We start from the raw sequence: 18,707 nt of genomic DNA, 5'->3' as shown, positions 1-18,707 counted from the left end.
TGTGCATTAGAGTCGTAGAGTCATGGAAATATACAGCACAGAAACAGACCATTTGGCCCAACTTGTCCATGCTGACCAATATCCTAAATAAATTTGGCCCTGTTTCCTCACATTTGGCCCATATCCCTCTAAACCCTTCCTTTCATATACCCATTCAGATGCCTTTTAAATGTTGCAATTGTACCAGCCTCCACCACTTCCCCTAGCAACTCATTCCATAAATGTATCACCCTCTGTGTGAAAAAGTTGCCTCATAGGTCTCTTTTAAATCTTCCTCCTCCTACCTTAAGTCCATGCCCTTTAGTTTTGCATTCCCCCCAACCCAGGGAAAAGACTTTGTCAATTTACCCTGTCTATGCCCCTTATTATCTTACAAACCTTTATAAGGTCCACCTCAGCCTCTAATGCTTCAAGGGAAATAGCCCCAACCTATTCAGCCTCTTCCTTGTTGTCAAAAGTTTGGAAAGATAACACTTTACTGTATTATTTAAAGTAATACTAAAGATCATGACTAACTGCAGCCTCAAGATAGAATCCTACATGATTTCACTGGTTCATTTTATCCGAATTTGAGTGTACTGTTGTCACTACTCTCTATCTTCAACTGCATAAACAATTTTGTAGATACACCAATAATTTTCCTTCAGTTCAAAAAAATGACATTGCTTTGAAAAGATGACACAAAACTAGTTCTGGCACAAATCTATCTCTGCCAATTCTGTCCTGATCTGACTTACATGGGCATTCTGTGCAAGAACTGAAACCAATTACTTGAGGGACTCAGCAGAAATACACAGTTGCTCAAAGCAGTATCCTTGCACACTTGCCATCTTTGTAATGCTTACCCATTGATTGCCTTGCTCTGTAATAACAAGGCTCGTGAATTTCATGGTAGCACTCTAAGTTTTTTTATCCTTAGTGACAAAGCTCATACTGTATAGTCTCTGGAGTAATATAAAGATAGTGACAAGATGAGATGAACCAATGTTGAAACCTAAACTCCAGGGAATTCTTACCCAGCAAGTTACTTTAAAATGACTCAACAATTGGCCTGTATATTACATAAAGCCTGAGTTGGTTCTTTAAGTAACAGTAGTTATTAAGTCGTAAGATAAAACAGTAAATCAGCAATTAGTATAATTTTCTTTTGATTACAGGAATAATACAGACAGTAGAGCTCCTTGATCGTGAAAGATGTCCCCACTATTGGCTAACGGTTCTTGCTACGGATTTAGGTGCCACTCCTCTGGTAACTTCAACTGAAGTCTTCATCAAAATTTTAGATGTCAATGACAATCCTCCTCAGACCACAGCACCAGTTTACTATGCCTCAGTTATTGAAAACTCTCCAAAAGATGTGTCTGTTCTTCGTATTGATGCTGATGATCCTGATTCCAGTTCACAGGGTCTGCTGACCTACAGAATCACTAACGAAAGCCCACGAGGATTCTTTGCTATTGATCCAAAGACCGGTATGTTATCATTCGGTATTTCATGTGTGTTTTGTTTGCTTGTTTAGCACCTGTCATCCTTCTCTCATATTACTCCACATGTATATCCTTTTCATAAATTCATCATTACCTTTACTCAGAACAGGCAGGGCCTTGAAACTTGTTCAATGTTTTCATGAACAACAGATTTTTATACAAAGTATAAAGACAGATAAGAATGTAGGAAATAGGGACAATAATAGGATATTTAGCCCCGTGAGTCTACCCCATGATACAAGTAGATTGTAGTTGATTTTCTACCTTGATCCCAGATTATCCCCATATTACATAATGAGCCTAATGCCTAGAAATCTATGAAATCAGTTTTGAATATTTTTATTTACTGGAGTAGAGAATTCCAAAGATTCAGCACCCTCTGACAAAGAATTCCTCCTCATCCCCTGGTAGTAGATTGCCAGACTGAAGAAACATCTTTTCTACATATGTTCTGTTGAGTCCTGTAAGAATTTTATATGTTTCAATGAGATCACTTGTCATTCTTCTAAACTCTGGAGGATATTGGCCCAGTCTCCTCAATCTGTCTTCATAGGTAGTAGTCTGGTGAACCTCCATTACTCTCCCTTTATAACCAGTATATCCTTCTTTGGGCAAGGAAACCAAACATGTACAAAATTACTCCAGATGCGAGATTTCTTTATTGCTGTACTCAAGTTCTCCTGGAATAAAGCCCAAGGACAGTATCTTAAAGTGATGTGGGCTATGTTGAGATTTGTTGCAGAATGGTGTGAGAAATTTGGTGGGTCTATCTCAATGTCAGATCATCTTATTCCAACTTTTACGCTTTTGACAAGTGTCAAAGTGAGTTTCTTGCTAGGCAGCAGTGAATTGCTGATCAAGGAGTAATTATTGCTTGTTAAATGCCTTGTTAATGGCCTAGCTTGCCGCATTAATATTCAGCTTGCTACCTTAGCCAACAAGGTATACATCAAAAAATCTTGACATGGAAGTCAAAGAAGCTTCCTGGCAACTACAGTTCATCCTATGTGCTCTGAAGGACCTCCATGTTGGGCACCAGACATCAAAATCTCAGGACATACTGAATGGCATCGACCACACACACCCAACATATGTGAACATTGGTATCTGAGAATGTACCAGTCTCTAAGAACCCTCATTATACCTGCCTGAATTAAATGCAGGAGGTTTCTTCACTTCAGTGCTGTACCTTAGGCTGCACCAGCAATTGTCATTGTAATGCTGCAGCAAGTGTGCTGTACGCTCAGGAATATGCACCCAGTTCATGTACTGGATGCATCTCCTAGTTCTTTGCTTGCTGACAGAGTGTTAACTCACGCAGAGCCTACCTAGACTCTGACAGGATCCCTGCCTAGCATTGTCTTGCTTTGGCCCCTCAGTCAGGGACAAATTGCTTCTGTTTTGCTGTGCCATTTAGTGCAGATACATAAACTGGAAGTTCGTCATGTTTGTCAGCAGGCCTCAGTCAAATCAAGAGAGATAGCCGTTGTTCAGGGGGACCCACTCAGTGTGAATGGGGCTGGTGAGGCAGTGACGGTGAGAGCGGGGCTGGTGAGGCAGCAGTGGTGAGATCGGGGCTGGTGAGGCAGCGGTGGTGAGATCGGGGCTGGTGAGGCAGCGGTGGTGAGATCGGGGCTGGTGAGGCAGCGGTGGTGAGATCGGGGCTGGTGAGGCAGCGGTGGTGAGAGCGGGGCTGGTGAGGCAGCGGTGGTGAGATCGGGGCTGGTGAGGCAGCGGTGGTGAGAGCGGGGCTGGTGAGGCAGCGGTGGTGAGAGCGGGGCTGGTGAGGCAGCGGTGGTGAGATTGGGGCTGGTGAGGCAGTGGTGGTGAGAGCGGGGCTGGTGAGGCAGCGGTGGTGAGAGCGGGGCTGGTGAGGCAGAGAGCGGGGCTGGTGAGGCAGCGGTGGTGAGAGCGGGGCTGGTGAGGCAGCGGTGGTGAGATCGGGGCTGGTGAGGCAGCGGTGGTGAGAGCGGGGCTGGTGAGGCAGCAGTGGTGAGATTGGGGCTGGTGAGGCAGTGGTGGTGAGAGCGGGGCTGGTGAGGCAGCGGTGGTGAGAGCGGGGCTGGCGAGGCAGTGGCGGTGAGAGCGGGGCTGGTGAGGCAGAGAGCGGGGCTGGTGAGGCAGCAGCGGTGAGAGCGGGGCTGGTGAGGCAGCGGCAGTGAGAGCGGAGCTGGTGAGGCAGAGAGCGGGGCTGTTGAGGCAGTGGTGGTGAGATCGGGGCTGGTGAGGCAGCGGTGGTGAGAGCGGGGCTGGTGAGGCAGTGGCGGTGAGAGCGGAGCTGGTGAGGCAGAGAGCGGGGCTGTTGAGGCAGTGGTGGTGAGATCGGGGCTGGTGAGGCAGCGGTGGTGAGAGCGGGGCTGGTGAGGCAGTGGCGGTGAGAGCGGGGCTGGTGAGGCAGCGGTGGTGAGAGCAGGGCTGGTGAGGCAGAGAGCGGGGCTGGCGAGGCAGCGGTGGTGAGAGTGGGGCTGGTGAGGCAGACAGCGGGGCTGGTGAGGCAGTGGTGGTGAGATCGGGGCTGGTGAGGCAGCGGTGGTGAGAGCAGGGCTGGTGAGGCAGAGAGCGGGGCTGGCGAGGCAGCGGTGGTGAGAGCGGGGCTGGTGAGGCAGACAGCGGGGCTGGTGAGGCAGAGAGCGGGGTTGGTGAGGCACCGGTGGTGAGAACAGGGCTGGTGAGGCAGAGAGCGGGGCTGGTGAGGCAGCGGTGGTGAGAGCGGGGCTGGTGAGGCAGCGGTGGTGAGAGCGGGGCTGGCGAGGCAGCGGTGGTGAGAGCGGGGCTGGCGAGGCAGTGGCGGTGAGAGCGGGGCTGGTGAGGCAGAGAGCGGGGCTGTTGAGGCAGTGGTGGTGAGATTGGGGCTGGTGAGGCAGCGGCGGTGAGAGCGGGGATGGTGAGGCAGTGGTGGTGAGATCGGGGCTGGTGAGGCAGCGGTGGTGAGAGCGGGGCTGGTGAGGCAGTGGCGGTGAGATCGGGGTCGGCGAGGCAGTGGCGGTGAGATTGGGGCCGGTGAGGCAGAGGTGGTGAGAGTGGGCGGTGAGGCACTGGCAGTCGGTGGCGAGAGTAGGCCTTTCGCATGGCGGCAGCCTCCTGGGTGTTGTACTGACTGGAAGCAGTGCCTGTGCCAATGTGAAGATGGCATTCTGAGATCTGGACTTTTCTTTTTCTTTCTTTACCTTTTGGCTCTGTAAAATCTTTGAATTCTGGTTCTTATAACCATGTGTGCACCAGTGAATGGCGACTGCATTTTCGCTGTACTTACGTATTCCTACACTTGGTACATGTGACACATAAATAAATCGGTCTAAATGTTAGGGGCACTATGGGGGCAGGAGAAGTAGTTAATGAGGTGAAGTTTGGTAAGATGTGAGAAAACCCTCAAGGCCTCACAGCGAATAATCCTCAAAAGAATCTCAACACAACTGTCCAAAAAGCGTAAGGCTTAGCACCAGAATTCCATTTCCCTTCATGGTGTTTGCTACATTTGTATGGTAGCTTTCAGTGACTTTGAATACACACCTTTTAGATATTGAATGATTATTAATAGGCTTCTCTAATCCACTGTATTATGATCCATTAAATTTTACACAGATAACATCCAATTAAACCTCTCCTTGTCCAAATCCAGGTGATGCAAGACCTCCTGTAAATAAATTCTACATGGATTGGTTACTGACTATCTATTATAATCCTCACCATTCATGTATTGACTATGTTTGGAAACAGTACAAAATATTATTTGAGATCACAAAGTGTAGAGCTGGATGAACACAGCAGGCCAAGCAGCATCAGAGGAGCAGGAAGGCTGACGTTTCGGGCCTAGACCCTTCTTCAAAAATCCGAAATGTCCCAAAACATCAGCCTTCCTAATCCTCTGATGCAGCTGGGCCTGCTGTGTTCATCCAGCTCTACACCTTGTTAACTCAGATTCTCCAGCATCTGCAGTTCCTACTGTCTCCAAAATATTATTTGTTTTTCTTGGGCAGTACTGATTTTATGGGTTTTTTTCTACTGATTTCTGATCATTTATTTAGTGAATTTTATGAATCCTGTCTTCAGTAACATTTACTAGAGTCTGCAGATTATTGCTCCTTAAATTATGTCAAGGAAATTGATTCATAATTGTGGTTAGTAGCATCTAGGAGCTACACTTTTAACTTGAAGTATAAATTTGTGAAAAAAGCAGTTTTGAACTTGTCATTACAAGTTTGTGTTTGTGTCGGAAACCAGCCTCTGTTGGGCAGCTGATTGAAGGTCATATTTAAATGGCATGGAGCCCTGGAATAAATGCAGTTTTCTCCCTGATTATGACCAGTGGGGACAGGAGTGGAAGTGGGTCAGATCAAGTAGGCGACTCATCTTGTTACCTAATGCAGCCATCACTGATCTGGATGTCATGGAATAAAATGTTTGTGCCAAAGCCTTCTCCGGTGTCATAAGGAAGCAGGATTTCACAAAGAAGTTGGAGGTCTGGAACCAATGAGGAAAAAGAGGTCATCTTCCTAGAGGCTGGCTGGATGAGGCCACCTGTTCATGCAGTAGGGCACCTCTCTGTTCAGCATCATTTCCCTCTTTCTTCAATTCGTCTTCTTCTCTTGCCTCCTGCTCCTTCAACTGATGAGCTGTCACCTTCCAAAGCCTGACTATTCTCAAGGTTCGCACCTCTGTGGGTGGCTGTGCTCTGGAGATTGTGACAGGCCATCACCGTGACCAAGGCCCCTTCAGGAGGATACAGCAAGGCACTGACCAACTTGTCTATGCACCAGGCCCAATGTTCTCTGAGCCTGTGATGGCCCATCAGTTGTCAATCTGATGTTTTGCTCAGATTTGACAAAGACAGCATCTGTCATCTGGCTGATGCACCAGTGTGTAACTACCTATGAGATTCCACAGAGATTGGCACTCTGAAGGGCCACTTCAGCATTCGTTCTCAGTCATTTCCAGATAGTTTTGAATCTGCCTTGAATGCTGTGCTCAGGGTCATGTACCTTTCTCTTTTGTGTCCCTTGTCTCACTTCTGAAAACCCAGCGCTGTACTCCTCCTGTACAAGCTGTTGCTCCTTATTCCCAAAGGCCTCATTTTTACACCGTTGCTTAGATGGAGCCTAAGGATAATAATCTATGTACTCCCAAAGCTCCTCCCCGACCTGTTGTGAGCTGTGTGGCACTTTCCCAGATGACAATTCTTGACACCTTGTCATGTCTGCCGCCTCCAGCAACATCTTCTGCTGGGTTCGAGGTATTTTGCTGCCATTAGTTCTAGTTTTTGTCTTGGGGCCTATCTAGTGATTGGTGGTATCACTGTGTAGACAGAAGAGGCATTGCTCAAAGTTAATAAGAAGGTTTATTGCATGATAGCAAGAAAGACAGCCACATTTAGTTAGCCATAGCGACTGAGACTTTGAGAGCTGATATGATGCACCTGCATCACAAAGCTCCAACAATTAGTTTCTGCACTCTCACATTGTCTCAGTCAGCTGCAAGTGCTAGCTGGAAAATGCATCAAACCATAATGGTTGATGATAAAATCAATACTTAACACAGTGGACTTCTTTGTGCATTTCTGTCAATCTATTTTATTGTAGCTCCTGATGATTCACAAGAATTTTCTCTCAGCTACATAGAATATGTTTACAATTGTGTGTTGTTCATTGTCAACATTGACAATTCTAAATTTCATTGCCAATGTTTGTAATGAAAACTCACTTAATCTCCCCACATTGTAATTATCTGCTCCTTTCAGTGAAAGTGAGGTAACATAGTTTCACGGGTGGATGAATATATAAGAGAATTCTAAAAATAGAGATTGAATAGATAGCTTTAGAAAGGGAATTGAATTGTGTACATCTCAAAACAGTTGTCCTCAGCCCTTGAACCCTGTTTCACTAAAGATCACACGAAGAATTTGATTCCCCATGTGCACAACTGTGGGCAAATCCTTGCACAGCACTTACAAAATTAGAAAACAGGACCTGAAAATTATTCTCTAGCTTATCACCCAAACCACATACAAATTGCTCAAGAGATAATATTAGGGATGTGAACACATGGCTAAAGGAGTGGTGTGAGGAAGGGAAGTCCCATTTCATGGACCACTGGCTTCTGTATTGGGGCAGGAGGGAGCGGCACTGTTGGGATAGGCTCCACCTGAACCAATCTGGGACCAGGATCCTACTTAAAGTGAGGGAGGGAACTGGAGAGGCCATTAAAATTTCCAGAACAACTAATAATACAGATTATGAAAACTGGGACCTGCTCTTGTAGCCACTGTGTTTTTGTGGTGAGTCTAATTGCAGTTCTGGTCAATGATAACCCCCAGGATGTTGATAGTGAGGGATTCAGTGATGGTAACACTGTTCAATGCCAAGGGGTGGTGATTTGATTGTCTCTTACTTGTGATGGTCATAGTCTGGCATTTGTCTGGCATTTGTGAATGTCACTTGCCCCTTGTCAGCCCAAACCTAGATATTGCCCAGATCTTGTTGCATTTGAACAAGGTGCCACACAGGAGTCTGCTAAATGAGAGCCCGTGGTGTTAGGGGCAAGGTACTGGCGTGGATAGAGAATTGCTTGATTCACAGAAGGCAGAGAACAGGGGAAAGAAGTCTTTTTCAGGTTGACAGCTATCAACTGGCAGAGTTTTGCAGAGGTCACTGTTGGGACTGCAACTATTCATGGTATACATCTGGACAAAGAAACTGAGAACAATGTTGTTAAGTTGGAAGAGGACACAAAGATAGGTGGAGGGACAGGCAATATTGAGAAAGTCGGGAGGCTGCAGTTGAATATTCTGGGTCTGTACTTGATGGAGTTCAGAAGGCTGAGGGGGACCTTATTGAAACAGATAGAATAATGAAAGGCCTGGATAGAATGAATGCAGAAGAGATGTTTCCGCTAGTAGGAGAGACTAGGACATCAGACAGCCTTAGACTGAGGGGATGACTCTTTAGAACTAAGATGAGGAGGAATTTCTTCAGCAGGTTGTGGAGGCCAAGTCAGTGAGTGTGATGAAGTCAGGATATTTGATTTTGATTTTATTGTCACGTGCACAAGTACAAAAGTACAAGAGTACAGTAAAAAGCATATAATGTCGTTATCATTGGTACAAGTACCTAGGTACAGAATCTTAGAGGTCAAGGTAGAAAGAAAGAACAAAGTTAACAGTTGAACATTGCAGTAATTATAGTATAGCATAAAACATACAAATTAAGGTTAAAAGTTACACATTGCAGACCTGCTTAGTTTTAAGTAATGTAGCAAATAAAGAAATAAAGCTGAAAGTTCCAGCTTTGCAGCCTTTCTTAAATGCTTAGTTACAGTGGGACTGTGCTTTGAGGAATCACCTCGAGACCAGAAGACTGTTCTGAGGCAACAGCGGGGCCGCTCTGGGACTGCCATGTTCGGCTGAAAGGCGACCATTCTGGGCCAAGATACTACCACACTGGGCTACCGAGAGATCCTTACGCCAGGCCGAGAGACTGCCACGTCAGACTGAGAGACCACCATGTCAGGCCACTGAGAGACCGCCATATCAGGCTGAGAGACTGCATCTGGGTTCTTGATTAGTTAAGGGATTAAAGGGGAGAAGGCAGGAGAATGGGATTGAGAAACATAGCAGGCATGTTCGAGTTGTGGAGCAGACTGGATGGGCTAAATGGCAAAATTCATTTCCTATATCTTATAGTGTTGTGGTCATTGAAACATAGGAGTCATTTGCTGCTGTTTATCTGAGTATGCGTAATGTAAGCACTCCCTAAGGGTATGAACCAATGATTTATAAGCAGGTCACAGGCTGTGAAGTTATTATTTCAACAAGTGACCCTCATGGCTTAAATAGGTGATCTCCATGTGAGCAGTAAAATATTGGAGGTGGCAGGACGGGATTATGTTGACTTTATACAATATTATATAATAAGTCAGAATTGTCCATTTTGCACCGCTTTGAATTTTTATTTCCATTGAGTATCTACCTTGCTAGATTACAGACAGACAAAAATGAATGCAGACAAACATGAAGTGCTGTGCATGGGAAGGAAATAATAGATGTGTTGTGTTGAAACAGATATAGATGAGATTATAGAGACACGTGAGTCTTCATAGATGCAAATTTAAACATGTCTAATTGCAAAGTAGCAGTCAACAAAACTAATAAAACATTGCACAACACAGTCAAAGCCACAGCATGTAAATTACCAGAGGTGATGATCAAACCTATTGTGCTCTTGGCAAGCCAGACCTTAATTACCACCTCCAGATTAATAGCAAAAAGCAAGAGGAACATTCAAGCGCTTGGGGCAGTTTTGAGAAGATCCATCAGACTAGTTTCATTGTCAAGAGTCTGAGCTATGAGAGAAGTCTCAATGATGTGCGCCTGTTTTTTGCTAATGAGTTGGGGAGTTTCAAACAGGATGTGTCTCAACTCTGTAGAAGTTTGTCTCCGCAATCTTTTTGCCTGGAGCGGTAGAAGAGTTGGGGATCTGTAATTAAGTCGTGGGCTAATCTTGCTACAGGAGTTCCTCAAGTTAGCGCCCTCGACCTAACCATCTCCAGGTGCTTCACTAATGACCATCCTCCATCATGAGATCAGAGGTTGGGATGTTTACTGATGACTGCACAATATTCAGCTGCACTTTAAAAAAACAAAACAGTCCATGTCCACAAGGAGAAAAACTTGTATAATGTCATGAATTAGGCTGACAAGTGGCAAGTAACATACATGCATTGTGCTCACCTGATGGCAAAGAATCTGACCATCTCCTCTTGACGTTCAATGGCTTTACCATCACTGAATCCCCATCATCAACATCGTGGTCAGAAACAAGTGGGCTATCCATTTACATACTGTGACTGCTAGAACAGGTCCGAGGCTGAGAATTCCAGCAAGTAACCCACCTCCTGACTCCCCAAAGCGTGTCACTAAGGCTGCTATGATAGCATCTTTCACACAACTAACTCTACCGCTTGGAAGAACAAGGGCAGTATGGGAATGTCACACTTCCAAGTTTCCAGTCCTGCCACAGACCATCCTGACTTGGAACTATAATGCTTTTTTCTCGTGGTCACAGGGTGACGATGCCGGGATTCCTTTCCTGACAGCACTATGACAGGGCCTACAGCACACGAATGGCAGCAGTTCAAGAAGGCAGCTCACCACACCTTTTCAAGGGCAGTTACGGATGGGCAGCAATGGCCAAATTGATTGATTAATTTACAAAAAAAAACTGTAATACCTCAGCCTTAATTAACAGATGCCTGCGCAGTTAATCCATTAGTAAGCCTTGGGATTCAGCCAAGCATTTATATTGATGAATATTTATCAACTGGTTTTGGGTTTGTAACTTGCACAGTTATCCCATGATGGCAAACATTGCTGACACCATGAATGGAAGCAGAATCCCAAAATCAGGTCCCACCCAACATTTTTATATGCTTCAGATCAACCTCTGTGAAAACCTGTCTTTAGAATTTTCAGAGACATCTGAAAGATGTCCTTATAAAGCTACAGCTCTTATTGCTTGTAATGTATATAGTTGCTGCTCTTCAGAATTTGATGCAACAGAAACAAGTCACAAATGAATATTTTGTTTCTGAAGAAGGGTCTAGGCCTGAAACGTCAGCTTTCCTGCTCCTCTGATGCTGCTTGGCATCAAGCTCTATGCCTTGTTGTCTCAGATTCTCCAGCATTGGCAATTCCTACAATCTCTGCAACAAATGAATATTTGTTCGTTCTGAGAGTGGCTTCTCTGTTCACCTTTGACTGTCTTCACTGAATCTTCGACAAAGGTTGGTTCTCTCATTTTTTTGGCAGCTGTTATTGAGTGCATTGACCACTGAGACTTTGGAGCTGGCAGATAATGCATTGGGATCGCTGGGATCAGGAAGCCAAGAATGAATCTACAATTCACATTATTCAGAGCTGCTCAGTTTGTCAGCGAAAGGGCTGATTCTCAAGCAAGTTTGTCTTAGTCTGTGATTTGCTTTATAATGTTCTTTGAGTCTCTGAGGAGCCTATATTTTCAGTGTTTCTCAGAATCCTATCAGTTTTTCTGTTTCCAGTGACTGTCAGTTCACAGGACTCCCCTGATTCCCACATTCCTCCTGTCACACGGACTATGCCATGACTTTGAGTGCAGATGATTCCCAAAGCCTGAACAATATTAGTAACTTTCAGTTCTGTTTAGTTACTTGTGGTTTTTGCCCTAAGTAAATAGACCTCTCTGACACCATAACCAGCAACTTTTGAAATTGATGCAAGAAGATAATAGTTATAGTTTCTTGGCTGAAATAATATTCTGCATACTTTTAGGACAAGTATTTTAAATGGTGTAGACTGGATATGGTTGTTCAAAGTAAAGAAAAAATTAACCTGGAGTATTATTTTAACTTAAACTGCAGGAGTGAAACAGGAGGGTGTAGATTCAAACTAGACAAAGGTACTTTGCAAATAGGTGTCAAAGAATATTTTTTACACAAAATAAACGTATAACGTATCATAATTCGGCTGAACTTTTACCCTAACCCTTAAGTCTATCTAACCTCCACCCCTACCTTATACTATCATCCATATAACTATTGCATAATGAAAAGGGGGTTCATGATTGCAGTGTTAAGGATGATTTGAATAATTAAGAAGGAAGGTTGTTAGGATGATCTTCCTCACCCATAATTATATTTTTACTTTGGTATGATGAAAGACTGTAATGGTGAAAAGAATGAACACTGCAATGAATATGGCTACAAGGACTTATGGGGTTAAGGAGACATTGGCTCAAAATTGATGTATTAAGAGAGAGAACTAGAGATAGACTAGTTGTTTCTCTTTGAGGCAAATTACTGGCTAACAATTGCTGGCCTAGCTGTGATCAGCTTTTCATTTAACAGAAATATAGAATTGAATCTGGATCTTCCAATGTCTGTGACCAAGTAGCACAGGAGGAAGCTGCCTTTATTCCCTTCATATACTACCTAGATTAACTATCAGTTCCCACTATCACTAACTATCAGAGTTAATGTGTCTATGGAGGAACAGGGTTGAGTGAGAGTAGGGAGCATGTGTTAGCAATGTGTGTCCACCATGATTTTGGGTGAGCTTGATGGCACAGCTATCCTTTGCTTTTGTCTGTCATTTTCACATGTAAGTATTTTCCCGCTCAGAGCAATATTGCCTTACGCCACCAGCTAAATCAAGTCAAACAACTTCTTCATCTTTTCATTTAAGCCAACAATTTGCTTGCACTGTTGGCCTATATACCGACAATCCCTGTAATTTAAACATAGTTAATTGTGTAAAACTCCATGAGATTTGGCGTCTTAAATTGCCAAGTAGATGGTGAAATCATATTATTGGATCTTTACATACTGGAATGCTTTATTCCATGTTATGATGTATTCTAATTATAGTTTTGTTCAATAGGTTAATTTGAATTAGAAACTGGAACAATTTGCATCAATTATTAAGGTTAATTGTGAAGCTAATCTGTTTATATAAAAACAATTCTTGCCAATGTTGACGTCAATTTAATGACTCTTGTTATCAGACTTAAGAATAACAATAATTTACAAAATTACTTAACATCTGTGTAGGAATCAATGAAAAACCTCTCAACAAAGCAATTGTCAACCACAAGGAAAATGATTAATTAGTAAAATCATAAAAGCAGATGTAGACTTGTTTTATGCTCAGCCATAAAATCTTAGAGTTTGATTTATTTTCAAAAAAACACAGCGAATGAAGCAGATTACTTGCTGGTAACATCCCAAATGCTGAGAAATTTTGTTATTGTGAAATTTACCAATCCAATAAATTATTTATATTTGAATATATTATCACATGCCACAGCTTTCCTTCCCATTTATCTCCATCACCTTTCCCAATTCTTACCCTTCCTTTTATCATTCCTAAATCATTGAGTTATGTCTCATTTTGCATTTGTTGGTTTTGTGATTTATTGATGCCGTGCCTTACAGATCTTCCATCAGGTTAGGCAATACTTCTGGAAGATTACAATTCCAGAGTTTCCTGTTTATTAAGAAAGCTTCTATTTTATATGAAACACTTGACAAAGAATTTTGTTTTTACAGGCGATGCCTAGGGTAACCAGTGATACTTTATATCATACCTCTATCAAATTATCAGATACTCTTTTTGTCTTATATCTGTACTGCTGCAATATGGTGATGATATTACAATTTTAATTAGGCTTTTTCCAGAAATGGTGCTCATTGAAACAAAGGCATTCAATACGTTTGAGGCATTTTATGATGATAAATGGTAGAATTTACTCAGATTAGGCCAATGTTTGGAATCAACAATGCCATTGGTCCCTGACAATTTCATTATGCTCACTTGAAATTTTTTCTATGTTTTTATCCTTGCAAACAGCATTGTATGAGAATCTTCCAATCCTAAATTAAACTTTTCATAAAAACCCCGCTTAGGAGAAAATGAAAAGATTATTCTTTGCTTCATTTTACACCTCTGTGCCTGCTTCTAGTTGTGTTCAAGCGAGTCAAGACTGGCAGCCGTGATAAAAGACAAATAGAGTATGTAATCAGTTCTTTTACTCTCCAGTAAATATAAAGCTGTGGTCTTGCTGGTGTTGGAGAAAAAGCAAAACCCTCAACTCCTTTCTTTCTGAACTTTTCTTTGTTTATTCCTTTTCCCTCCTTTCTTAATGGTATCAACTTAGTGGTATGAAATTCCGTGGGTATCAACAATCATTGTCTTCAACCACTTGAACATTCTTCTTGACTGAGACTAGCCAGTGAGTCTCAATAAGTTATCCAATGATGGAACTTACCAGTGCAGACTCTGATCTTGCCTATGCACTAGTACCCACTCCAGTGGGTCTAGATTTGCCCCTTTTACTCTACTCCAATTCAAGCAGAAACAATGTGAAAATAAGGCCTGCCACTTCAGCCCTACTTGACATTAATTTTTCAAGTGGCCAGTCTCCACGTGTATCAATGGGAGTAGGGAAGCTAATTCTCCTTACTACGTCCGCTGTGTTGTAACACAGGAGAATAGTGGCAAAATAATGAAGCCAAATCAGGTCATTGTACAGGAATAGAAGGAAGTAGTTGTGGCCTGCGTTTCCTTCATAATGATCCTAGCTGCTTAACATACCAAAGGTCCTGAGTAACCTCCAGATTTTAATGTAAGCAGAAGTAGGCAAAATATTCTAATCTCTTCTCCCTCTTGAAAATGTTCTGTCTTTCTTCTGGGACTGCAGTGGGTGTGCTCAACAGCACCATTGCTGTCTCCTCCTCTGCAACAGTGGACTCATTTTTGATGACTGTAAGCTAGCTAGATGCGCTGTTGTGTACAGAATGTGGCTCAAGGGAACATTGGAACAACCTACGGAGTACAATATGGTTTAGCAAATGGAAGTGCTCACCTGCTTTGGATAGTTTATGCAAATCCAGCCCGTTTACTTTCCAACACAGTTTGTTGGCCAGTACTTCTCTAGATTAAATCCCATTTACCCATTGTATGCGAATTCTGCTATCCTGTCTGTGACTTGTTGCAGTTGGTTCATATCACCTTCCCCAGTTGTTATGCTGCATACTCAAATTTAATATTATGAGTAAATTTTGAAATGTTGCCCTGCATTCCAAAATCCAAGTTGTTTGCGTTTGTCAGAAAGTCTGATTGCAATTCCTCCAGAAATAATCTACATTTCCCAATTACAAATGTGTGAACAAGAAACAAGAGTGTGCCACTCAGTCCTACAAGCCTGCAGTACCATTCAATAACATCATGGCTGGTCTGATTTTACTCTCAACTCTACACTTCCACATAGGTCCAATAATCTTTCCCGTTGATAATCAAGAATCTATCTAATTCTGCCTTAAAATATTTAATGATTCTGCAACCATGGAAGAAGGTAATTCCAAAAATTTGCAACACCCCCCCCCCCCCAGAAAATAATGTCCTCACCTCTATTTTAAATGGGCAACCCCTTATTTTAAACTATGACTCCTAGTTCCAGATTCAAGCAAGCTACAACTTGCATTAATACAGCTAGATGTAAACCATGAACTATATCCTTTCCATGGTTTTTGTTTGTTGTGCTTTAAGGGATCATTTGATGAACATAGGATTTGCTCAGACATTTGTGGTCAGCTAAGCATCTCTCACATTACAAAAACTGTGCAGCATATTACAGTACTGCCCTTTCATCGTATTCCCTATCAATTTGATACAGCTGTTATTGATTTCTCATTCCTTTTTTTAGGTTTGAGTAGCTGACACTAACATTGCCTGGGGCCAGTAAACAAGAACGGATTATTTCATGGGAAAAATAAATCAGCAACGTGATTTCCATTTTCCCTATTTAGACCGATTTGGAAAGGCATCAAGTTGCAGCAACAACAAACACATCTGCACACTTTTTTGTTTATCACTACGTGTCTAGCTGTGATGTGGGTTCAGAATTCCACTCTGGAGATGTGAGCACAAAATCCAGGCTGACTTTGCAGTGCAATACGGAGAGCTGTAGTATCAGAAATGACAATATTTCGACAGATGTTGAACTGAAACCAATTTTGCCATCTTAGCTGATCACAAAAGATTCCATGGCAATGTTTTGATATATCAGAGTTATCTCCAGTGTCCTGACCAATTTTAACACCGAACAGCATCATTAAAACTAATAATCTTGCCATTATAGGGTTATTGTTTGTAGGGTTTGGTTGCAAGTACAAATTGATTTAATTTCCTGTAATGTACTTTGGGACATTCTGAGATTGTGAAAGATCCTATATTGATGCATAGAAGTGGCATGAATTTGTTTTGTCCTAGAGTCATGTCTTCCAAATGAGACCTTAAACCGAGGGTCTGTTATACTCCTTCATGTTAATAGTAAAGATCATGTGGAGCAAGAGGAGGGAGTTCTCTAAATGTCCTGTTCAATCGTTCCTTAATCATCTAATTGACAAAATGTTCTTTACAAAACACCAACAATGTTCATGTACACAACCAGAGTCATGGGAATTTATTATATTTGCAATGCATTTGGTTGCATTAAGAATAAGGTGTTCTATCAATGCAAGTTGTTGCTTTTCTTGGATTTCTGAAATTGTAAGATGTATATGCAATTACCAGAGGAAAGAAGGTGTTCTGATTATATTAGACTTTGAGCATGTCATTTTGTTTACTCCTTTCTCTTATTGAGGTTGTCATAGATACAAGATGGCTTACACATTGCTGTCAGCGAATGCTGTTTGCTGGAATTGCTTGAAACACGTTATTCTACTAAAAGACTGGAATACTTATTATTCCACGTCCAATTCTTGAGCCAAAAGTTGCATTATTGAGGGGCGTGCAACAGAAACGTGGCTATGGTATGAGGTGGAGTTAAGCGAATGCATTCTGCCAGGAAATTTTATTCCAGGAAATAAAATTTCAGGTGTTTCTTAGATATGTATATGTTGGAGGCACCAACCCTAGGCACACAGGCCTCAATACAAGGCTAGACCATGATCCAATCATTGACAACAGAAAAGTCAAGACATATAAACATTTCATTTGGTTTTCTCTGTTTTGATAAGAGAGAGGCACAGAAATCTTTACTTTCACTAAAGATACTAATTACTTGGCGCAGAGATATTCATGATTTTAATTTAAGCTGAAAATTCTTCACTCTAGCTAGGAACATGTAATAAATATAAAACCAGTGGTAGCCCAAATTTATCATGCAGATTTCTCGACAATTTCAGTCATAATGAAAATTGTCATGTTGTCTGACGTGGCTAATTTTTAATTATCCATCAGACCTCGTAGAATAGAAATACAAGAACATGTGTTTTTCTAGTCATGAGAGGCATGAGCTGCCGTAGGGTATAGGTAAATGTCTTTGTGGTAGTTTCCCTACCTCTGAGCCAGGTGACCTAGGTTCAGGTCCCGTCTGCTCCAGAGTGGTGTAATAACGTGACTAAACAGGTTAAAAATCCATTCGTGAAAGGACATGAGGTGGGCTGGAAGGGGTTAGGGGAATGTATTATTAGATGAGAGGTAGAGGGCCTTACATGTTTTATTGAAACTGGGATGAGGCCCCACAGCACTATAGTCTTTTAAACAACCTCCCGCAGCACCCAGCAGCCCCTGCGGCCTCCTTGGACCTCTTTACTGGGTCAGCTGACCAGACTGCAGCCCACATCCCTACAGTAGATATCCTATTATTGTTGGAACTTTCTCCTGAGGAATGTGGGTCAAGGTGGGAATTTTCCAAGTCCGCTGCCCACCCCTAGTGGGGAAGTCGTCTGTAGAATCTCACAGAGTCATGATTTTCTTCTGTACCTGCTTATGATGTTGTGATTGATTTAGAGAGCTTGTTTTGGAAGTCCAAATGCCCAAAAAAACATCTACAAAGGTGCCAAGCATTTCTAGCATTCTCCGACCAGGCCAGGAGGAGGCCAGGCATAAATCGTGGACAGACAGTGTGATACCCTGAGAAAATCCCACCCACCCACTTCTTCGAACATCACCTGTCTCATCAGTGGCAGGGTTTGCAGATCTGGCATTGGATAGTTTAGCTACCTTAGTGTTTCCTAGCGTTAAAAAGATAAGGAAACCATATTGAAGATGCTAGCAGATGGACCCATTTTAATTCAGTAAGTGTGTATCGTCCTGTAAGTACATAGCCCTGAAATGGTTTTTGATTTCATCTTTCGAACATATCTTACAGAGAATCACTTCCTTGCCTTTGATTCTAGGTCTCATCACCACCACAGTGCATAAGCTGGACCGTGAAAAGAGAGGTGAACACAATCTGGAGGTGAGTAGAGTGAGGCCATCAGGTTAGCTGTCAATACACTATGACATCATGGCAGCCATAGGCATCATATTCATCAAAGGTAAGACAATGGTCAGGCTGAAAAGAAATGGCTCAATCTCTATAAAATGAACAGAAGCAACATTTTAATAAAAGAAATTGTCTGAAAATCTAAAAGATAAATTATTTCTTCCATGAGCAAATGTCGAAAATCTTATCTTTGTAGAGTGAAAACAGGCCCTTCGTTCCAACAAGTCTACACCGACCCTCAGAGCAACCCACCCTGACCCGTTCCCCTAATCTACATATCCCTGAATTTTACAGGCAATTTAGCATGGCCAATCCACCTAGCCTGCACATCTATGGACTGTGGGAGGAAACCAGAACACCTGGAGGAAACCCACACATACACAGGGAGAACGTGCAAACTCCATACAGAGAGTCACCTGAGGGT

At 42.7% G+C, this 18,707-nt stretch overlaps 1 protein-coding gene across 3 annotated transcripts in view; it reads left to right on the top strand.

The window, feature by feature from the left end:
• LOC125458297 (protocadherin Fat 1-like) overlaps positions 1-18,707 on the top strand; it is a 154,830-nt gene that overhangs the window by 62,912 nt on the left and 73,211 nt on the right. For all 3 annotated transcript variants that reach the window (XR_007248803.2, XM_048543473.2, XM_048543474.2), the window contains 2 exons: positions 1,158-1,472; positions 18,195-18,256. Coding sequence is in view for 2 of the 3 variants with exons in the window: in XM_048543473.2 (XP_048399430.2) it covers positions 1,158-1,472; positions 18,195-18,256 (377 nt within the window). In the remaining variant the exon portion in view is untranslated. The remainder of the gene's footprint in view (positions 1-1,157; positions 1,473-18,194; positions 18,257-18,707) is intronic.

This window comes from Stegostoma tigrinum, chromosome 13 (assembly GCF_030684315.1).
Source record: "Stegostoma tigrinum isolate sSteTig4 chromosome 13, sSteTig4.hap1, whole genome shotgun sequence".
In the NCBI taxonomy this organism is placed as follows: domain Eukaryota; kingdom Metazoa; phylum Chordata; class Chondrichthyes; order Orectolobiformes; family Stegostomatidae; genus Stegostoma; species Stegostoma tigrinum.
The sequence above is the reverse complement of the archived record's forward strand: the minus strand, read 5'-3'. Positions and strand labels throughout refer to the sequence as shown.